Source organism: Lampetra fluviatilis, chromosome 7, assembly GCF_964198595.1.
Source record: "Lampetra fluviatilis chromosome 7, kcLamFluv1.1, whole genome shotgun sequence".
Lineage (NCBI taxonomy): Eukaryota > Metazoa > Chordata > Hyperoartia > Petromyzontiformes > Petromyzontidae > Lampetra > Lampetra fluviatilis.
In genome coordinates, this window is record NC_136281.1 from 11,723,112 (window position 1) to 11,744,684 (window position 21,573).

The following is a 21,573-nucleotide window of genomic DNA, read 5'->3' on the forward strand; positions in this document are numbered from 1 at the left end:
GTGTTGAGGAAGCGGATGGAAACGCGGCACACCTGATGAAGAGCATATAACCCGGAGTGAAGCTGAGCGCGCTGAACAAAGATGACGTGAGAGCCGTTGCGAGGAAGTAGAAGAATTTTTTGTTGCAGTCGTCTCCACGAGGACACTGGCCCAGCGCGGCCGTGCCGTTCCACGTCGCGGTGCCGGAAGAGAAGGAGGAGGAGTTCCCAATGCATATGCATTGGTCAAACAGCTGTGAAGATGAGCACAGGGTCATTAACGAGGAATGGCACCGAACGTAACGTATTTTACTACGAATTGTTTTTTAAAGTCATTTTTCCGAGCTAGCTTTCGTTACGGAAAATTTATTTACGTTGTTTTATGTTGTCGTGCTTTTTTTTTATTCCTTCTGTAATGTCATTGCTTTTGCTTCGTCATTCTACTACTCATTTTGTTGAACCAGGGCCAGTTACTCTTACAAATGAGACTCATCCTGACCTCTTGAGTCCTCACCTCGTTCAACGAAACAAACTTGAACTTCCAAACGTGAAACAACAAAACGACAGGGGCGCCTCACAACGTTTACATCCGTGACGCTATTTTGGAAGCGAGTAAGCAAACACCCGCGCACAAATCCTTTGCTCCGGTTGAGCGCCTTGCGGCGACGGGAGTGGTGGTGGTGGGGGGGGGAGAGAATGGCGGCTCTGACCGTGTCCCTGCCGCTGCCCCGCATGACGGAGCACCCGGCGAGGCAGGGCGACGCGTAGGTGACGCCGTCCGCGCCGCACACCGGGTCCCACGCGCCCGAGGAGCACGCGCAGTGCGCGTTGCACGGAGCCAGCAGCGACCCGCCCAGCGAGCCCGCCGTCCTGCCCAGCGCGTGGACAGACAACGTTGCTCAAAGTTTTGCTTAAAAAATTTGCACCACAAATTACCCAATTGGGGGAGGGGCGGGGGGGTAGACCACGTTAGCCGCATTACCCTCCGTTGGCCATGACTTCTACCTATCTGTGACACAACGAGCACCATTCCTTCACGATAGCCTTGCCCAATAATAATGGCGCGACGACCAGACGTAACAACGATCGTCGTTACTTCTGACTGCTTGGCCGTAGTGCGCTTACCCTTGGTACGGGACGCTGATGCCGGCGACGTGAGCTCCGTTGCACCCGATGAAGAAGTAGATGATCATGAACAGCAGCGCGGGCAGGCGGTGGCACAGAGCGAGCGTCGCGAGGCCCAGCAGCGAGGGATTCATTCGCTTGCAGATCACGCCACCCAGGAAGATGCCCAGAGCCACCATGGGGAGGTTCGCCGCGCCTGTGGCGGTGGGAGACGGGCGAGTGAGGCTGGGCGAGGGGCGTGCGTGCCATGGATTTGCGCAAATTGCAGAACGTGAGAGATGGCATCAAAGCCTCAGTTTAGATCCAGGTGTGAATCTGTTGGAGTCAAATTTCCACGACTACCACTTTACAACGCAGGGAGTCATCATGCCGTGGAACACACGCAGCTCTGGCGCAGGCATCTCTGCCGACGTAGACCAACATATTGTTCTTATTTAATGCCCAGTACCGCGAGGAGAACTGTGGTGTAACTGTGATTATAAACAAAGAGCTTCTTTGGAAAGGGGTACGTTAACCGTCCGGGTGAGTCGTCGGTAGAGGAAGCGGCTCGTGATGAGAACGTTGCGAGCTTAGCGCCCGGCTGGGGGTTCACACCCCCCACCACTGGGCTCCGACAAAACGAGTACCACTTTGCGGGGGGAGTCAACGGTGGTTGTCCGGTGGCAAGACTCGCCGTCCGCATTAGGAAGGTGGAATTTCCGCCGCCGGCTCATGGCCGCAAAACCAGAGATGAGCGCCGGCGCCCCGAAGCTCATTTGAGCAGCAGGAGGTCACTTGGGACGGGAGCGCGTGGCGTGCGAACCGATGACGAGGTTGCTTTTGGAGGCCGTCTGCCCGAACTGCTCTTGGATGTACTTGGGCGAGAAGGTGGAGGAGCCCGCGACCCAATTCATGAGGAAGATGTAGTTGACGAGCAGGCAAACGAACACGGGGTTCGAGAGCAGCGCGCGCAGCGACGGCATGAACTCTGCAGGGAGAGGTGACGTACAGAGACAAAGATCCCCCTGTTATAATCTTTAACATATTGTTGGAGCGAGTGCTGTTAGTGAGCACCTATGAAGGCCGGAACGTCACAAGAGGGGGCGGGTAATCAGCACCACGCCCGACCGCCTTTGTCTCCTCAGTGGCGATGTTTACACACTGCACCGAGTACTCATTTGAGGCTGAGTCGACCTAGGAGAGGCCCAGGACCGGTTCAGATAATCGTCACTGGTGTTGGTCGCAAGCGGGAATCGAACCCGGGTCGCCGGGGTTCATAGCGCAGCGCGCTGACCGCTACACTACCGCTCCCCACAACAGGCACACAGACACATGACGCCGCACAGTATTTGCTCACTCAACGAGAGAATCACTTGAGGAGAGGCGCGAGGAAGAACCATAAACAACCGGGAATACAGCCAGGTGGGGAGCCCGCTGCAACAATTTCCCAAGGTCTGCAGTTCTCGAGATATTAATATGTTTTTGGGCAATAAATTGATGTTTTCCACGTGAGAGGAATCCGTAGCACCCGGAGAAAACACATGCAGGTGAGGGGGCACCTTTCTATCCCATACAGAAGGGACAGACTGAGAGATCTGTCCAGAATTTTGTGCACCCCTGGCCACTATTGTTGTCTCCGCAGTGCTGATGCTTACGTTCCATAGCAGACACTCATTTGAGACTAAATCAGCCTATAGGAGGTCCACAACAGGTTCAGATATTTGTTTTTTTTGCCTCTGATGTTATCCATGGGCAGAAAGTGCTAACCGAGTGCGTGAACCACTTCGCTTCTGAGTATCCACACGCTGCTGGGGAAACGATGCATGTGAGGGCATGAACAAAGATCCCCGTGTAATCTACAAGCGCTGTTAACGGACACCTATAAAGCTAGGAACTCGGCTAGGCACACCATAGCAGGTACTTATTTGTGGCTGAATTGACCAGGGAGAGGTTCAGCACCGCTTCAGATAACCACCACTCCGTCCCAAGTTCGATTCCCAGCTGTTTGGTGGGAATCGAACTTGGGATGGCAGCTTCGCTATCCACTATGCTACCACTCCCTCCAGAGAGTAGGGGCGCACACACCTTTAGCCAGCGACGCCATACTGACTGGAGTGGCGAGTGGTTTCTGCCCCAGCTCGCGCTGTAGCAGGACCTTCTGAGCGTTGACGTCCTCTTCCTTGACGACCGGCTCGTGCTGGCTCTTGGCAGAGTGCACGCCCTCCTCCTTGCCGGCTGCTTCGTGAGCTTTCTCTCCCGCGCTCACAGCGTCCAGGTCTCCGCGCCCGTCTCCCGCCTTCGTCGCCACCGTCACCACCTCCTCATCCTCGTGGGGCACAGAGGCCGGGAAGAACCAGAGCGGGAGCGCGGTGAGCAGCGTGATGCCCCCGGCGATCAGGAAGCCCAGCCACCAGGCCCCGACCCAGCGGGAGTCCTGCGGAGAGATGGTCACCTCCTCTGCGGCAGCAACCGGGGACGGCGGCGCGGAGGGCCAGGGGGGTCCAGGGAACGGTGGGAAGGGGAAAGAGGTGTTAGGGTGCGCAGTGTTTGCAGTGCACGTAAATGTTTTGAGATACACAGGTGATGAGGGTTTGCAAATACAGGTATCCCTCGGTTGTGTGAATGTTCGGTTTGCGAAATTCGCGTTCCCGCAATGGACAAATTATGGACACTTTTCGATGAATGAAATCGAATTTACGAGTGAACAAAATTTCACACGGCACGCCCCATGAGATCAAACAAGAAGCACTCAGGAGGCTGCGCCATCCATCTGTGCCAGCGCCCTGTAGTGCAACGATAACGCCTCCACATCAACTTTCCAGTCATTCCAACATGAATAATTTTTTGGTGAATTCCCTGAAAAGGTTCATTATGTCTGTTTAAAAAAAATACCATTCAATCGTTTTAATATTCAAGTTCTTTATTATAATTATTGTATTTTGAAAAGTGATATTCGTGTATATTTTTAGATAAGGAATAGAGTTGAAATATCTGAAGCACAACCCTACTTTTTAGGATTAAATTAATTTGGAAAGCCGTGTTTCTTTTGAAGAATGCATCTCTTTCGTAAATCGAGGGAAACGTGTATGGGGAGTTTGTTTGTACGTCCCGACAACTCAAAGAGCTTTACATCATCAAATATTTCAATGCCCTGACGCTGTCTAGCCAAGGAGTGGCAACCGTCCCGCGCGGCACATGGCGTGCACAACACAGGCCTGAGAATGAGTCTGCCAGCTAGGGGGCGATGCTGCTATGAGGTCTCGCTTAGGAGGTGCCGTGATGGCGAGATGTTAGCTACCTCGCTTGGTATACAGGAGGTCTTGGGTTCGATCCCGACCCTGACGCCTGTGTATTTGGAGTTCGCATGTTCTCCCTGTGGTCGCGTGGATTTTTCTCTGAGTCCTCCGGTTGTTCTCTCCAAATTTAGAATCAATATGCTATTAGAGTATTTGGATGCTATACATTTCCACATGATAAACCACTTCGTTGAGCTATCATTTCTGGCCAGGTCACTTCTGAAAAATAGCTATATAGCTCAGTAGGTTTTACCTGGTAAAAAAAACATAGTTTCTAATTTAAATAGTTTGTATGATGATATAAAAAGAGTTAATCGCTTTGGATGCGATTTGAACTCTGTAGAGATGTCTCCTCCTCGCTACTAGAAATAGGTTTCATTGAATATTGATTAATCCTTTTGGTCTATTTTGAGTTTAGTTTTCATGTTATGGCTTTTGCCATCTCGGTGAGCCAGGTCACACTTGCAAATGAGACTATCATGGCCTCTTACTTCAGATTCCGCTCACCACACTTTCACACAGCAAACACGAGCAGAATGACCAGTCATTGTTGACACATGCCTGTATCCATCTTCTCATCGCAAAGCAAGAAATCCCAGCAATGTTCCAAAATATAATTATAATAATAATAATATTTAGGCATGTGAGGTTTCATCACTTAGAAGGTTGAATGTAATTGCTTGTTGCCACCACTGCCTCCGCTAGAGGGAGCTCTATGTGCTACGAAGAAGGGCGTTTGCGCGGTGTTATTGACCGACTGCATTGTGTTGAACATTTGTGATTTGTGCTTATGCACCACTGCCAACGCAGTATCACCGTTAAACGTTGTTTAATTGTGCAGTGACGGATCAATATTATTTGCGGGCCACCATTTCCAAGTGGGAGGCCTCACGTGGCCAGGTGAAGCGAAGTCATAGTATGTAAGTTCCCCACCACTGCTCTGGTCTCTAGAGCAGTGGTTCTTAACCCTTTTTTGGCTACTATTACCCTCTTGCTGGGAACTTGCCAAGACTGAGCAATCATTGGAAAGACGTTATTAACCAGTTTATGTCATAACTGGCTGTGATGTTCCCTCCCTACCTACCTATGTTAGCAGTTATTTTCGACTCTCTGAATTACATTCACATACACAGCCACCGTTAGCTGTGTTTGTAAATGGCGGCTTGCCATCCTCTTCCACCTCCATGTGGCGATGGCTCCCGCGATATTTCTCACCTGATGACGATTGCTTGTGTTGCGATCGAAACGTCGTGACATAATTTTGTTTTTATTATTTGATCTATTTACGTGGCTTTACCGAAAGACCCAAGAATATGTTATCGTTGGCAGATTCGTACATGATTATTCACAAATGACTTTCATGTACAATATAATTTTGACACATGTATAAATCACCTCGCATACCCCCTGGGACATTACCCCGTATCCCAAGGGGTCCACGTACCCCCCCCCCCCCCCCGTTGAGAACCTGCGGCTCTTTAGGGACCGCTTCGTGACGTCATTTATCAAGGACCACCGTCTCGCATTTGCCATACGCATTTCGGCTCTTGAAATATTGAGTTGTTTTCTTTTTTACCGAATTCGAAAAAAAATTCTCTTCATATTATTTTGGTTGTAGACCCCCTGCTCTGGAGCCATGTCTGCGACGCCACTCTGTGCCAGCGATCTGGGGCCAAACTTACCCATGTTAATGAATCCCAGATCAACAAACAGTCTCGCGCAGAAGGAACCAATCAGAAAGCCAACAGCTGGGCCCATGAGACCAACGGTCATGATGCAGCCTGCACACACACACACGTGGACATGCATCGCACAAAGACACATTATCGAGTGACAAATTAAGCATTGGCTTCCGCATTTAGAGGGAAGGGTCCCAGATTGAGTTGGCACTTTTTAAAATGATGTGAATGATTCCTTTGCTTATAAGTCACCAGGAAAATCTGTTAAGGTGGAATATTTAGTTTGCGAGTGTCCAGGGTGTTCATTGATATGTACATAGTGGACACGCGGTGGCTCGTAGCCACACAATTAGTCACAGTGAACAAAGCTCGAAGCACAGTCTGAGGCCGCGACCTCTGTATTCATAGAGAACGTTCTGTAAGATCTGCTCAATAACCCCATGCTGTATCAGATGTCTATGGCCTTTCGTCACGCAAAAATACCATTTGGTTCACCTTCAGGGCAAAATACAACTGGTCACATACAGACAGCATCATGAACTCAAAAGGTGCCTCCTGTGTTATCTCCATATATATAAAAGGCAAAGTTGTGAATATGTTGTGTCTGTTCAAAATGTTTAGAGTACTTTCCGACATGCAACAAACTGGAAATCTGCCATGTGGGTACTTTCCAGACTGTACACCATGCAAACATTAAAAAAATACACTTTTGGGGGTGGGGAGCTCAATAATGCATAGATTTTTTTGCACGGCAAGTGAGCTGTGACGTTAAATCTGTCACGTGACCCACGCACGTGGAAGCGTAACGCATGTAGTGTCGTGGTTAGCGCGCTGCGCTACGAACCCGGCGACCCGAGTTCGATTCCCGCTCACGGCCACCACCGGTAACGATTATTTCAACCGCTCCTGGGCCTCCCCTAGGTCGACTTAGCCTCAAACGAGTAACTGGTGTGGTGTGTGAACATCGCCACTGGGAAAACAAAGGCGGCCGGGCGTGGTGAATCCAAGTCCCGGGCGAAGCCGGGTAGTAAAGCTAGTATATTACAAGGCAAAGCTGCTGTGGTGTTATGGTTGCCACACTGGACTTGCAATCCAGAGGTTATCGGTTCGATTCTTCCGCCTGGCAGGGCAGCTGAAACAACGGGGCAGGTTTCTTAAATCTCCCACCACCCTCCACCTCTTTCCACCCAGCAGTATAAATGGGTTTACCAGTCAGTCGACCGGCAGATCACATGTGTGGGTACTCACTCCCACTTGTGTGGGTACTCACTCCCACTTCTTCCGATACATCTGGAAGAGTAGGCCAAATACCCTCTTCTCTGTTTGACTTCCCTCGAGATGAGGCTCTTCCACCAGCAACAGCTTCAGAAAGCAATTACGGGACTGGACTTTTACCTTTCAATCATTACCACTAAACATGATTTGATGTCCCAGGCAAGCCTGAAGGACGGCCTCCGATTGTCCGACCGCTCGCCGGGATCTGGCCTCTCCACCGACCGCACGCACGCACGCACGCACCCAGGTAGAAGGCGGAGTTGTTGGCGCGCGCGTGGTCGTCCAGGAAGGAGATGCCCAGGGGAGTGATGGGCGACTCCCCGATGCCTCTGAGCGCGTTTCCCACGAGCACGAGCACCCAGAGTGACGAGCGCGTCTCGTGCTGGCAGCCTGCGGCAGAGACGCGGACGACGCAACCGGGAGCCGCTGAGCAGAAGCAGATCGAACAAAAGCGTATGGCCCCCCCAAGTAGCTCGGGGTGCCCCAGATTTCGTGACGAACAAAATCGAGGAACACCACATTCTTTATCATCTCGAACTCAGATCATAATAAACATAAATAATAATTTAAACATATAATTGGCACTCCCAGGAGACCGTGTGGCAGATGGGATGTTTAAAGAAATCTAGTCTTTACGCGGAGAAACAGATATGTGCGGGAGTTGTGTCATCTGCTTATTTATTGTCACTAATAAGCATCAAAGCTCATCATTCTCATTACACAACTAAAAATAACTGCGTAATTAAGTTTTTTAACGGTTAACGTAGTTTGTTGCACTAAGCTGCGTAGCTTCGTGGTTTTTTTTTATCACAACTCAATGCGAGCCCGGTACAAAACGCCGATCGCAAAATAGAGGGGGAACAGAAGCTCCATGGACAGGAGCCCTATGAGAGGGGGGTGGGGGGGGGATTGGGCTCACTGCACCACTCAGGTAAAGACGACCTGGTGGGGTTGGGCATGAAGGTTTACATGGGGCAGGGGACATGGGTAAGTAGGAAGAACAGGACCCTGCGGGGTGGGCTGGTAGGAACGAATAACCAAATAATATAAACATAATGTATTATTACACTTCTTAAGCCAGGAAAGCCCCACTGAGTCAAAAGGTTTTTGTAGGGTCCTGCCAAGTGTTTGCAGTAGGGGTCGATGTTGATACACGGACGGACGGACGGACGGACGGACGATATAATCTATTGGTGGTCTGGTCCACTTCGTTCCTACCAGTATAACTATCACACCTGGGGAAGGAAAGGGACAAGGTGAAGGAGAAGTCCATCTGTTTCAGATTGTAAATGTTGTGGCTTGGCTCTCCAACACACCGGTTAGTGCTGTCCTAGTGACGGATTGGCATGTTCTGTTCACGTGACAACCCTTACTTGTCGGCTGTGTCGGGTAGTGGCGGGTTTAACGACACACATTTACGTGATCTAACCCCCCCAAAAACCTCTCATATGGATGATATTGGTCGCGAAAGTCTACGTGTTAAACATTAAATTTATATCCAAAAGTTCCCCCATGCTTCCTCACTCAGGCCAAAATAGCGGTGAATTGAGACATCATGGTTTGTGAACGGGATTTGGGGACATCGTTGGCATAAAGGGTTGCTTTGTTTTCTGTAGCGCCACATCTTCCTCCTGATATATGCTGACTTCTCCTAATGCTCTCAGCAAATGGGACCGTGGCCAGGGTAAACAGCCGAGGTGAAAGAGGGCAACCCCTGCCTTGTACCTCTGCTTAAGGCAACGTTGCAAGATGTTAAGTCATTTGCAACCACACGAGGCCATAGGATTAGCGTGCAGGAGTCCGCACGTGTCGATCAACGAGGGGGGGGGGAAGCCGAATTTGTCCATCACCCGAAAACAGAGAGCCCGATTCAACCCTGTTAAATGCCTTTTTCCCATCCATGGTGAGAGCGTAAGTCTATTTTCGTTGAATGAAATGCATTTCATGTCATGTAACATTGATTTACGCTGTTTTCAACGTCTTCTGTAACGTGGTCGCCATTTGCCTACTTTTGCTCAAATGTCGAATCTGATCGTGCAGTGACCAAGTAAAGTTGCCGTATCGAGATCGTAGAGAGGCACGGGAGACATAACAGATTCACTGCTGGAGTTTCCCGGGGGGCTAGCGCCGGATAGAAACGGGGAACGCTAAACAGAAACAAAAAAATGTTGCCAACGTCTCCTAATTAACGAGCGATGGGCAAGGGTGAGTGGAAACGAGGTCTGGCGGGGTGTGGGGGTGGGGATGGAGGTAGAATCCTGTCAAAGCACGTGCATTCCACTGAAGGTAACGCTGGAAGGGGATATACCTGGGAGACTTAATTCATCGAGATATAAAAGAGACATTGTACAAGCCAGGGAGAAGCGGCCGGGGGGAGGAACGAACCCAGGTGAAGAGAGAGACTGACGCACTGCCGGTCGGTGCGCACGCGAATTCGTAGACAAAGATCCCCCTCTTAAATTTCGATCTAAAGCTTTCGTGACTGCAGGGATTCATCTTCTTGGTTCTTTCGGTAAAATCACGTTAAGCTTAAATATACGCTGCCAAGCCTGGTGGTGTTCATTCAGACGCTGTCTTTCCGACAGCCCTGTTCTTCACCTGAGGACGGCTGCTTGCGTTGCGGCCGAAACGTCGTGAGAATTATTTTATTATGTTTATTTTTATTATTTTATTATTTTCCTTCTACGTGACTTTACCGAAAGAACCAAGAAGAAAGATCCCCCTCGTCGCTTTCACGGACTGTTGGGGGGAGTGCGGTGAGCGAGCACCGCACGGCACACGAGGGGGTGGCTGGCTGGCACCCGCGGCCCCCCGTCGCCTTTGTCTCCCTCGTGGCGATGTTCACACATCGCAACAGGTATTTATTTGAGGCTCTGGCCACCTTGGGGATGCCCGGGACCGGTACAGATAATCGCCGCTGATGTTGGCCGTGAGCGGGAATGTAATGTTGGTGACTGGGTTCGTATCGCAGCGTGTTAAGTGACTGCACTGCGGCTCCCCCACGATGTATAAGCACGCACACAGAGACACACACAGCTGTTCGCCTGCTTCCTCCTAGCATCCTTGCTGTATGTTAATTTGTGTTATTGCGTTTGACATTTTGGTCATCCAGATAAGTCACTCAGTATTAAGGAAAAAAATGCTTGACCCATTTTGACATAATACAGTCAAGATGTTAAAACACCAACATAGACATCCATTACGTGACAACAAGTCTGCATTAACCACACGGACTCGTGGTGAAGCATGATTTGATAATGCATGCATTGTGCTTGAAACGGATTGGCAGAGGTGTGGACTCGAGTCATGCGACTTGGACTCGAGTCAGACTCGAGTCATGATTTTGATGACTTCAGACTCGACTTGGACTTGCCTCATCTTTGACTCGACTTGACTCGGGACTCGAGAGCAAAGACTTGAGACTTACTTGTGACTTGCACAACAATGACTTTGTCCCACCTCAGAGGTGTGGACTCGAGTCATGCGACTTGGACTCGAGTCAGACTCGAGTCATGATTTTGATGACTTCAGACTCGACTTGGACTTGCCTCATCTTTGACTCGACTTGACTCGGGACTCGAGAGCAAAGACTTGAGACTTACTTGTGACTTGCACAACAATGACTTTGTCCCACCTCTGCGGATTGGCCTACACCAGATAAAGCCTCTTTGATGCCTTTGTCTCACCAGTGCTTGACCAAATGCTGCCAAAAGGCAAACACTACAAGGACAATGCGAATGCCAAAGAGCATTAATAGCTTGATTTGAAGCTTTCGTGACTGCAGGAATCCATACTCTTTCGGGAAAGTCACGTAGGTAACAGGCACAGATAACGGGGCGTTAAAGATGTAAAGTCACGTATAAATACCTACGTGACTTTACCGAAAGAACCAAAGGACATTAATAGCTTGTGAAAAGCACACATTATCAAAGCATAGTCGTTTGCACATTTTACCACAAGTGTGCGCGGCCAATGCAGACCTAATGCCGCGTGAACAGGTGCCTATTTGGTGTTTAAAAACATCTTTAACGCCCCGTTGTCTGTGCCTGTTACGTCATCGTGACATTGACCTCTTACTTTCGTCTGCCGGCGATGGTGACCGCGGCCCCTGGGTGTCGAGCGGAGGACGCTGGGACAGCTCGCCGGAGGCGCCCCACTGGACCTCGTGAGCCGCACACACGGGCCTATCCGCAGTCACGTTCACGCTCCCCAGGGCGATGCTCTCGTACGAGTACCTGCGCGCGGGACACACGCGCTGAGCACGAGTACCTGTTCTCAAATCCTCCATCTCCCTTCCCGCTGCGTCTGTCCAGCCAGCAGGATGGATGTGTGACCACAGTGTGGGCATACCCAGTCTCTTCCCAAAACATACGGTCAACATGGAAGGGGAAATCAAACACCCTTTCGAATTCGCCAGAGTGGAGGCCCCTCCCGCCGGCAGTCGCTTGAGCACGCTATTGCAGGTCTACACCTTTGCCTTTTACAACGGCAGCGGTGGACGGGCAAAGGGGAAGAAGTGAGTGGGGTGGGGCAGTGGAGAGAGGGACACTGGGACACTGTGACACTCGCCGCTCCATCTCGACCGGTGCCGCTGTCAATATGATTTTATCTCCCTGCTTTAAGGACGCAGTCTCTGGGCTAAACCGACGATGGGTGCGGGCTGGGGTGAAGGTTCCACTGGCACTGGCTAGCATACCTCTCCATGTGAGCAGATTCTCATTATGGATATCAGACCAGTCATGGCTCAATTACAACATCGCCCCCCGCTAGTTGTGTACGGGCGCAAGGAGGAGCTCACCTGCCCATGAGGAAGTGCGGCAGGGCTATGAGCAGGGTGCCCAGCCCCATGAGGGTGGCTCCGGCTGCGATGATGCGAGGACGATGGAAGCGCGCCCCAAAGTAGCTCACAGCCGTGATCACCAGCAGATTGCCTGGTGGCAACAGCAGTGAGAGAGAGAGGTGTTCCCCGGCTTAGCTGTATTATTGTTGTTTTAGATCGGTTGGGTTCAGCCTGTTAGGAAGCACCTATGCTGCAGCCATTAAAAACTGGACATCTTTGTCTTCCCAGTGCTGATGGTTGCTCACACGACTGCGCCAAGCACTCATTTTAGACTAAGATGACAACAGCAAATACCGAGATGACCGCGTTGCTGTGCATAACCATCAGAGATCAAATTCGCACGCACAGGGATCTCGATATCCTGCCGTGGTCACAGCAAGGGGGCCATGGCCGCTGGCATGCTCCACTGCAGTTTTGAGATTGTATGTAAATGTACATTTTACTTTGCCACGGAGCACACTTAGAGCGGGCTTGTGTGGCTCCCTTTCTTAAGAAAGCTGCACACTTCACTCGGGTAGCCATACATTTTGAATTTTGGATGTTCACCTGTCCGGGGTACAGGAATTAGCATCTGTGTTCGAGGTGGTATTGATTTAATCATGAGCTGGTGGTTCTGCTCCGAATTTAATTACAGGATACTGCATAGTTTGGGTAGACGCATGGCTCACTAGGAAAAATGTCCGGGTCCGGTCTGCAGAAAATATGCCAAACCGTCACTTTCACCCAAAGTTGCCCGTGGAACCAATCAGGATAATGTCGGGGAGGGCCAATGGGGATGTGTTGAAACTTATACGAAATATACAATTACGTTGGAGGAGGTGGTGGTGGGGTGGGGGGTAGATGATGGAAGTTGGAAGAGACGAGCGTGCGGAGATACGTGGCCTTTGAAGCTTTTGTTTGGACAAGAAATTTGCTGTGTTCGGGCAGTTCAAGGCATGGCTCGGCATGGCCGCGGGTTAGATTATTTTATGGTGTTGAGAACACGGCATGAGTACACGTGATGCAGCACGAAGCCAAAGAACAATGTTGGCCTACTAGGGTTTGTCATAACAAACAGCAAGGCTGAACGGAAGCGAACACAGTGGGGATCAAAAGTCCCCATTGTTAGCAAAAGGCAGCAACTGGAATGCTGCCTGTAAGGTGAGGGTTGAGGAAGCCCATGGATGAATGAGCTCCTGTTCTCAATTGGGCTTTGAAGTCGATATAAACATTGTTGACTCCGTGATCTATGGCACGGAATGTCACCACTCCTCTCGCGACGGTTCACCTGGTATCGATATTACTAAAACCCACACCGTGTATGAGCATGTGCTCTCCATATCGCTTGCCGGTTCCGAAAAGGCAGGAACCGATAATAATCGATTCCAGTGCGCAGTTTATCCACGGACGCACTGATTGGCACGTGTTTACCGGAAAACTGCGAGAGAACAAATTTCCACGGGAAAAAAATAATATTTTTTTTCTGCTGCTGGGCGAACCGTCCAAAGGGCCTCTGCATACAGCAGCTGGGTGCAAGGAAGGCGAGCGGCGGTGGAGATTTATTCAGTCGCCGAAGCTATCCAACTCCACCAGCACCTGGCCGTGCGCTTCGCCCAAAAATGCGACACCTCACAACGCTTAATTACGAGCGGGGAACGACGCGTATCGTGATTCCACACTCGGCGCGATTATTCGCACTGCACGCGTACGAGCGCAGCGCCTTTCGTTATTCCACTGCTTCAATGAGTGCGGGTCATGGGGTTAGTGGACTCTGCTTCTCAACGTGCACAAAGCCTGGCACAAGCGCCTTGGTTGACGTCACCGCCACTTGGTGGCGAACGGCGCCTGTTGTTGTTGACTCGACCTCATCACAGGGGGGTGACTGCGGGCAAGTTATGATCAAAGTACAGTGAAACAATGTATTTTGTTGCATAACGTAGCCCCGCAGCAGCCTATAGCACCTGTTATGCACGGTGGTCGCCGGTTGGACAAAATGTAAACGTAGAACTGCCTGTTTGAAAGCTGTTCGTCCTGCAGCCCACGTTCACTGACACGCGCTCGCACAGACACACTCGTAAACGAAGACCCCCCCTTGTAGCCTTCACAAACTGTTGGGGCAAGTGCTGTGAGCGAGTACCTATGTAGGCTGGCACGGCATCCGAATCGATGGATGGCTAGCACCACGCCCGGCCACCTTTGTCTCTCCAGTGGCGATGTTTGCACACCGCACCAAATACTCATTTGAAGCCGAGTTGACCTCTCGGAAGTCTAGGAGTGTTTCAGAGAATCGTCAGCGGTGTTGGCCGTGAACGGGGAATGCAACTCGGGTCGTTGGATTTGGAGCACAGCGCGCTAACCATTGCGCCATTGCCCCCACACAGATACACACAAACCCTCAAACACTCGCACACACCCACTGCCGTTTCGAATAAGAACCGTTTTGTAAAGTGCGGCATTAACCCAGCCAACCAACTGCCATCACGCATGGGTGAGTAAACCGCAGATTTTAATTGTGTCTCTTTACAAATCATTACGTGTCTGCTACGTATGTGTCAATCGGCACGCTGAAGACCCTTGCAAACGAGATGTTCCATCTCAGAAAATTGGATTATTCACGTGCAGTTCTACGTTTACATTTTGTCCAAGGGATGGAACGTGGATATTTGAATGAGTGGCGCGGCGTAGGGCTTGGGGAGAGTGGCAGTGGGCACCCATCTCGAAGCTGCCGTCGATGATCCCGGCCACGGAGCTCGGCAGGTCGAAGCGGCGCTCGATGGAGGTGATGGAGCTCTTCATGTAGCTGCCGGACATCGCCTTGGAGAAGAAGAGCAGCGACAGGCAGAGCAGGAAGACCTGCAGGGTGCGGCGAGTCGGGGGGGGGGGAGTCAGGGGGAGACAGAGACAGAGATTAATGATGGAGAGAGGCAAGTGTGTGTGTGTGTTTTTATGTGGGAGCGGTAGTGTAGCGGGATAACGCACTGCGCTACGAACTCGGCGACCAACACCAGTGATGATTATCTGGACCGGTCCTGGGCCTCCCCTGGGTCGACTCAGCCTCAAATGAGTAGCTCTTGCGATGTGTAAACATCGCCACTGTGGTGTTGGTCACACACCGCCTCGTGTACCATGCCGGCCATCATAGATGCTTGCTAACAGCACTTGCCCCAACAGTCTGTTTAGGCTATACGGAGCATCCTTGTATTTGTCTTTGTGTGAGAGAGGACGTGGTCGCAAGAGATAGACAGAGTGAGTGAGAGTGAGTGGCAGATTAAGATGGAAAAGCGTAGACAGTGTGAGAGACAGAACAAGTTTACCACATAGAGAGGATAGTGATTGTGGTACAGAACCGAGACGTGATTTTGGAGTGGAGGCAGTGGGAGGAAAAGAATGAAGACAGCGACTGATGCCATTATTTATTTTGAGGGCTATGATAAACGATTGTGGAGTGGACGATGCTGGGGTTAGCAGGAAGCTGGTGCAGGGCATTACAGAATGGAGTGAGGCAGTCAAGATAGCAAACGTTTTCTACTTTCAAAGTTATTTCGTGGAACAAGTTGAGACCTGAAGAGACCAGGATGAGTCTCATTTGCAAGAGCGACCTGTGTCACCACAATGACAAAATGAAAGCCACAAAATTAAAAGCAACAAAGTAATAAAAACATCTTGCTGAGGCATCATGAATATGTACGGTATGTTGAACTTCTTTGCATCGTACATAGCTGACCGTGCTAATCGGAGGTGCAGGAATGCGAATGCCTCCAAATGGTAGTAACAATAAATTCCTGCCACAAGAACACAGACGCCAATTCTCAGTGTCCGGGTCACATTGGACAGGTGGCAACCCTTTGTTTGAACTCGCACCTTGATATTAGCCCACCGAGGTGGCTTGAGCTGGGGAGGGTAGGCTTGCTCTTTGTCTGACTTCATTTTCTGATTCCAACGCAAAGCGTGTGGGCACTGCTGGGAATGGGGAAACAACGGACGAACAAAAGAGAGACTTTACAATTGATCGCGTAGGTCAGCTCCACAGCTAACGGAATTGCAGCGCGACGGATCATTTGGGGTCACATGGAATCTCAATGGGCTCACACAGCAGCTTGGCGCAGTAGAGTACGTACATATACGCAAACTAGGGGTTGTTCGGGGGCACCTGCGACGCCCCTCACAACCATTTACAGCCTTCGGCCAGGAAAGTCACGAAAAAAATAGCACACGAACGACGCATTCACGCAAGCACTCGATGCTCCGTTTTGAAGTTTTAAAATGAAACATATTTGAATTGTATTATGTTTTGAATTAGATAATTGTATTTCTTCATTAAAAGCTGATATCATTTTACATCTGGAAGACTTTATTGAAAAGGACATTTCTTGTGAATTTCAATCGTCCTTAAGTAGATGTCCTTGCTGGGGGTTAGGTTCGATGCAGACTTTCACCTATTTGGGATTGCGGGATCGAGATAAGGCGACACAAAGCTGGCCGTGCGAGAAGACCGCCATCTGCAGATCGATTCCAACGCAATCGAACGTCTGTCCCTGCGCCTCCGTCATTCATGCAGGGGGCGCGTAGGTTTGCAGCGCCCCCTGCATTAAAACGACGGAGAGTGCTGTGTTCATCACAGATAGATAAAGTTGTGCGCTTATATAAGAGTTTGCCTGCATTGCTGTTGGAATTCTATCACCGTGGAAACGGGCAATTCGTTTATTATTTTCACAATTATTTTATAATTTTTCACAATTATTTTCAGCTGCTGTATTTCAAGGCGATACAATTCCTCATACTTAAGATTTAAATGACTCCCCCACACATGTGGGAGAGTCAGTGAACATTCACTACGTGATACCAGATTAAAGATGAGGAAAGGCATGAATTGCCCATCGGTGAAAACTGTGCATGTGACTGCGCCATGCCAGCCGAAAGAGGCATGAACAGCGCTTGGTCTACAGGCATTTCAATGCACTTTACCCTGACCTCAGTAATCAGGAGCATCCGTGTCTCTGTTATTGCCCAACTCGAAGTAAGCCACGGGGAAGTGCTTAATCTGCGTTTTGCAGAACAAATTGTACAAATAATACGTTGCCTCGGCATGGTAGCGAACAGTTTCTCCAGAGGGCAACCACTGCTGCCTTTGTTTTTGCACAGACCCAAAGCAATAAGCTCAAGTTCACGTGTGAAACCGGTTGAGAACTTAAGAGACCCAGATTGTCTCAGTTGCAAGAGTCATCAAAATGGCAAAAGATAAATTGTAATTTTTTTTAAAGTAGCACGATGCAGCGAATCGAAATCAGAGAAAAAATAAAACTGCCTCACATTAAAGCAATGTTAAATAATAAATCATGTTTACTATACAGTATAAGTGGACTCGGGCAAATTATTTTTGGATAGAGTTACAAACAAGCCAGACATTTCACTATCACAGTTGTAATTGATAACTGTTAACACGTTTCTTGCAATAAGCAAAGCTATAAGAACTTGGGGAAACATTATTGGGAGGGAATTCCAAAGTCTTGCCGTGCGCTAGTACAGTAAACCCTCTCTATCCGCGAAGGTAACGTTTTGAAAACGTTCGCGAATGCCGAAACTGTTTTTACAATGGGAACAATTTTGTTACGTTCCTGGTACGAGTCAACATCGGGGGAATTTGTAAATGTTTAATAATAATGACCACAATAAATAATACATTATGAAGGTTTTTGTTATGACCTTCTATGATTTGACGACGGATGGAGGTGGTGGTGTCGGTGAGGATTTCAGGAGGTTGGCACCTCGGGAATGGGGGCGTTTGTAGAACAAGGCCGCAAAAGTTATCGCTTTAGCCCTAGGGGGGAGCGCTCGCCGCAACACTTTCTCTGAAACTCACAGTCGAAAATGCACAATAGCGGGATTCGTGTGAGACTGAGAACAAAAGCGGGCAGCAGAGAGTGCGTGCCTCACCTTGGCAAAGAGTTTTTGAATGCAAAAAGACTCTGCGCGCCCCACTTTGGCGACGGTGGTGCACTCGCGAAAACGGGAGTCGGGTCGCGAAGAGGGAATTGGTTAACATTTAACGACTCGCCAATATGCGAAACTCGCGAATCCAGAACTCGCGCATAGCGAGGGTTTACTGGACTAATGCTGTACATCTCTTCCTCTCTCTCTCTCCCTCAATAAAGAAGGGATCGACTGTGCGAGGGAGAGCAAAACACCACGGTCGCAATTCCAACAGACGGCACATATCACAGGGCTGTCTTTCCCAGTGCTATCCTGGTTACCATCAAACACCGCACCCTCGTCAATAAACGAGATGATCAGCATGGGCGGAGCCACGAAAGGAGTGAACTTTTTTTTTAAAATCAGACATCACCACCGTACTCAGTTGCAATTTGATATTTTAAAAAACAACAACGAGCGACGTGTAAAGTGCCGCCGTGCAATGCGACGTTGCTCATCGAAGTGGGAACGCGAGTGGCTGGCGAGCGTCTCGGTGACACGGGGCGCGGTGGCGGACACGGCTCGCCGGCTTCACGAGGGCGCGCACTCAATGCGCGTGGCCAGAGTCAATATTGAGAGAAAAACCCCTCTCCCTTCGCCTGTCAAGGCCGCGCTGCTGAACGGGAATGCACGCGAGCAGGCAGGAATGCACCGTCTGTTCTCTATTCTCCCCCCCCCCCAAACACACATGGCCATCCGCACCTCACCTTACAACAGTACCCGGTCGAGCGGAGAGATGCCACTCTCCCCTGTAGTACGTGGCCAGGAAAAACTCGGCATTTTCTAGCGCAGTTCGCTCGCCACTGTGGCAAAGCCGCCTGCAAACCAGGCAACGTTCCTGGCCGTGCAGACGTTTGGGGCAAGTGCTGGCAGCGAGCACATATGAAGGCCGGCACGGCACGCGAGGAGGTGGGTGGCCACGCAGTGGGGATGTTTACACATCACACCAGGTGCTTATTTGAGGCTAAGTCGACCTAGGGGAGGCCCCGAACCCATTCACGCAATCATCACTGGTTGTCGACCGTGAGCGGAAATCGAACCCGGGTGGCCAGGGTGGAATATCGCGCAACGCGATAACCGCTGCGCTACCGTCCCCCACCATGCGTACACACCGCGCGTGGCTATCAGCAGACCCCTTTGCACGGGGCCAGGTTTGGTTAACCCAACGTACGGTCAGTCGCACGCGCCGATGTTTGTGCGCCGTCGAGGTCAGGGCCTTCTGAGTGGGGGAGGGGAGGGGGTTCACCAGAGGAGGCTGAACAACCCAATGGCCCCGCAAGCAGGTAAACCTGGACAGTCTACGCAACATCGGCAACGGTAAGCCCGCGCGCAATGGCATCAAACGCCGAGCTTCTCTCAAAGATCAAGATGCCACCATGACCAAAGCCGTCGACGCCACCGCACCTCAATTGGGGGAGAAGATGAAAAACGGGCCACGTGCGGAAAGCAACACGAGTGTCGTCGAGTCGGCGGACGAATGCCCGACAAAGGTATCGGATGAGCAACGGTTCCATAACAAAAAAGAACCCCACTCATTGCCAGCGCTTTGGAACCATGCGCCAGATCCCGAAGCTGCTTCGCAGGCAGCATGCGACCTCCAAGGTCTGCGCCTCACGAGTGTCCTCACCACCACCTGGCCTCGGGTCTTTCCTTCCCCTTGGGCGCAGGAACTGGGATGAGCAACTCCGCTGTCTCGGTCGGTAATGTTTTGTTACAATTATTGATTGCCCTCTCGTTCCATCATTTGAGACCTCCCTCCTGCTGACCTGTCTGGTATACGGAACACAACATTAGCCTGTCAACCATTATAGAGGTCATTTTGGGTTAGATCGCGTAAATATATAAATGTGTCGTTAAAACCCGCCACCACCCGACACAGCCAACTAGTAAGGGTTGTCGCGTAAACAGAACGTGGCCAATTCGTCACTAGTACATCACACTGGTGTGCTGGAGAGCCAAGCCACAACATTTACAATCTGAGTACGACGTTTCGCCAGTAATTACAACTATCTTCAGCAGGCGACAGCCAGATTTGTGGAGAAGTCCACCTGTTTCGTTCCTTATATAGAGGCGTAGATGTGGCAACCACACTTTTGCTCTCTTGCGCAAAGTGAAACGTGGCGGGACCCACGTGGAAAAGAGGCATGAGACTGAGTGAGGCTTTCCTGGGTAAACGAGCATAATACAATAACATGACTGGAAATCTGTGAAAAAGAGCTTCATAGCTCAGCGGACTCCTCCAGGATAAATAAAGATTCTGATTCTAATCTGGCACGTCACAAACATTGGTTTAATAAATACTGACTCTGCTGATGAGACACTTGATGCAAACACCGGCCCAGAGTTGAAATACACTAATGCTGCTGATAAGCCATGTGACTGATTGGATGTGTAAACAAAATGCTCCTTTAATCACGTGGAGTCACGGATATGCAAAGGGGTTGTATTTTCTGCGCGTTTAACCTGCATCTGGAATAACGTCTCCGTTTTTCCAAACTGCGAGTTTCAATCCTGGTTGAGGATTGACAGCACATCATCCCTCCGGGGATAATAAAAACACGTGCCATGTTGTGGGAAAAGCAACAGTGGTCCTCCTTTGGATATTGTCCCCACCATAGGGTTTTGGAATTTCCACCAATGGTTCAGGGCTGTAAACAGGATATGACCACCTGTCGCCATGCTCGTTTGAGCAGCAAATAACTTTCGATGTTTGACTTGTAAATTGTAAATACAAAAGTCGTTCGGCCATTTCGCCTTTTTCCGGATGAGTATTATCAGGCAGCGTACACTTAAGCAAGCACAATTTGGACCGGTTTCTACGGTTTCAGAATCTCATCGGTCACAGTCTGGCTCGTTAACCGAACGCTAGTGAAATGGCAGAATGTCATCGACGAGAGCACTCCGTACAAACTACGGGACCCAGCTCGACGCAGGACGAAGCGCCGTGCACGCGATGTCGATCCCGCTGAGGCAGCAGTAGCTGCGTCGAAGTAACGTAACCCGTGGTGCAGCTGCTAAATAGCGCTTGCTGCGCTTGTAATCCAGACGTTACCTGTTCGATTCCACCTTACGGGCGTGGAAGTTGACACAACGAGGGCTAGTTTCTCAAATCCTCCGCCAATGTCCACCCAACAGTGTTATTATTCCGCTTGTTTGCCCAGGAAAGCCTCACCGAGTCTCAAAACTAATTTTCAAGAGGATCCTGCCAAGTTTTCACAGTAAGGGGGAAGGGGGGGGGGATGTTGTAACGTATAATTCTGAGTGAGTAATTTTGAGTGTAATTTTAAGCATTGGGATGTTAGGCCAATACCAGTTACATGCGTGTGGTTGTTTAGCGGCGAAGAGGTCATTCACAGTTGATGTGCATGTCGCCGTGTGATAGGGTAGAGTGTGGGTACCATTGGAACCTCATTTGCCAGTAAAACATATGATAATTGTTTTTTTACCCTTTT

The 21,573-nt window shown here is 50.2% G+C and overlaps 1 protein-coding gene across 6 annotated transcripts in view; it reads right to left on the reverse strand.

The window, feature by feature from the left end:
- The window catches only part of LOC144933579 (solute carrier organic anion transporter family member 1C1-like), a 41,959-nt gene that overhangs the window by 8,695 nt on the left and 11,691 nt on the right, over nucleotides 1–21,573 (reverse strand). For 2 of the 6 annotated variants that reach the window (XM_078858513.1, XM_078858515.1), the window contains exons 2-12: nucleotides 16,013–16,111; nucleotides 14,863–15,004; nucleotides 12,131–12,263; nucleotides 11,410–11,567; nucleotides 7,576–7,722; nucleotides 6,061–6,159; nucleotides 3,168–3,539; nucleotides 1,906–2,070; nucleotides 1,104–1,299; nucleotides 689–848; nucleotides 33–232 (exon numbers count right to left, since the gene is read on the reverse strand). In XM_078858513.1, the coding sequence (XP_078714639.1) occupies nucleotides 33–232; nucleotides 689–848; nucleotides 1,104–1,299; nucleotides 1,906–2,070; nucleotides 3,168–3,539; nucleotides 6,061–6,159; nucleotides 7,576–7,722; nucleotides 11,410–11,567; nucleotides 12,131–12,263; nucleotides 14,863–15,004; nucleotides 16,013–16,078 (1,838 nt within the window). In that variant the 5' untranslated portion in view covers nucleotides 16,079–16,111. The remainder of the gene's footprint in view (nucleotides 1–32; nucleotides 233–688; nucleotides 849–1,103; nucleotides 1,300–1,905; nucleotides 2,071–3,167; nucleotides 3,540–6,060; nucleotides 6,160–7,575; nucleotides 7,723–11,409; nucleotides 11,568–12,130; nucleotides 12,264–14,862; nucleotides 15,005–16,012; nucleotides 16,112–21,573) is intronic. The other 4 variants (XM_078858518.1, XM_078858514.1, XM_078858517.1 and 1 more) reach the window with 4 other exon arrangements.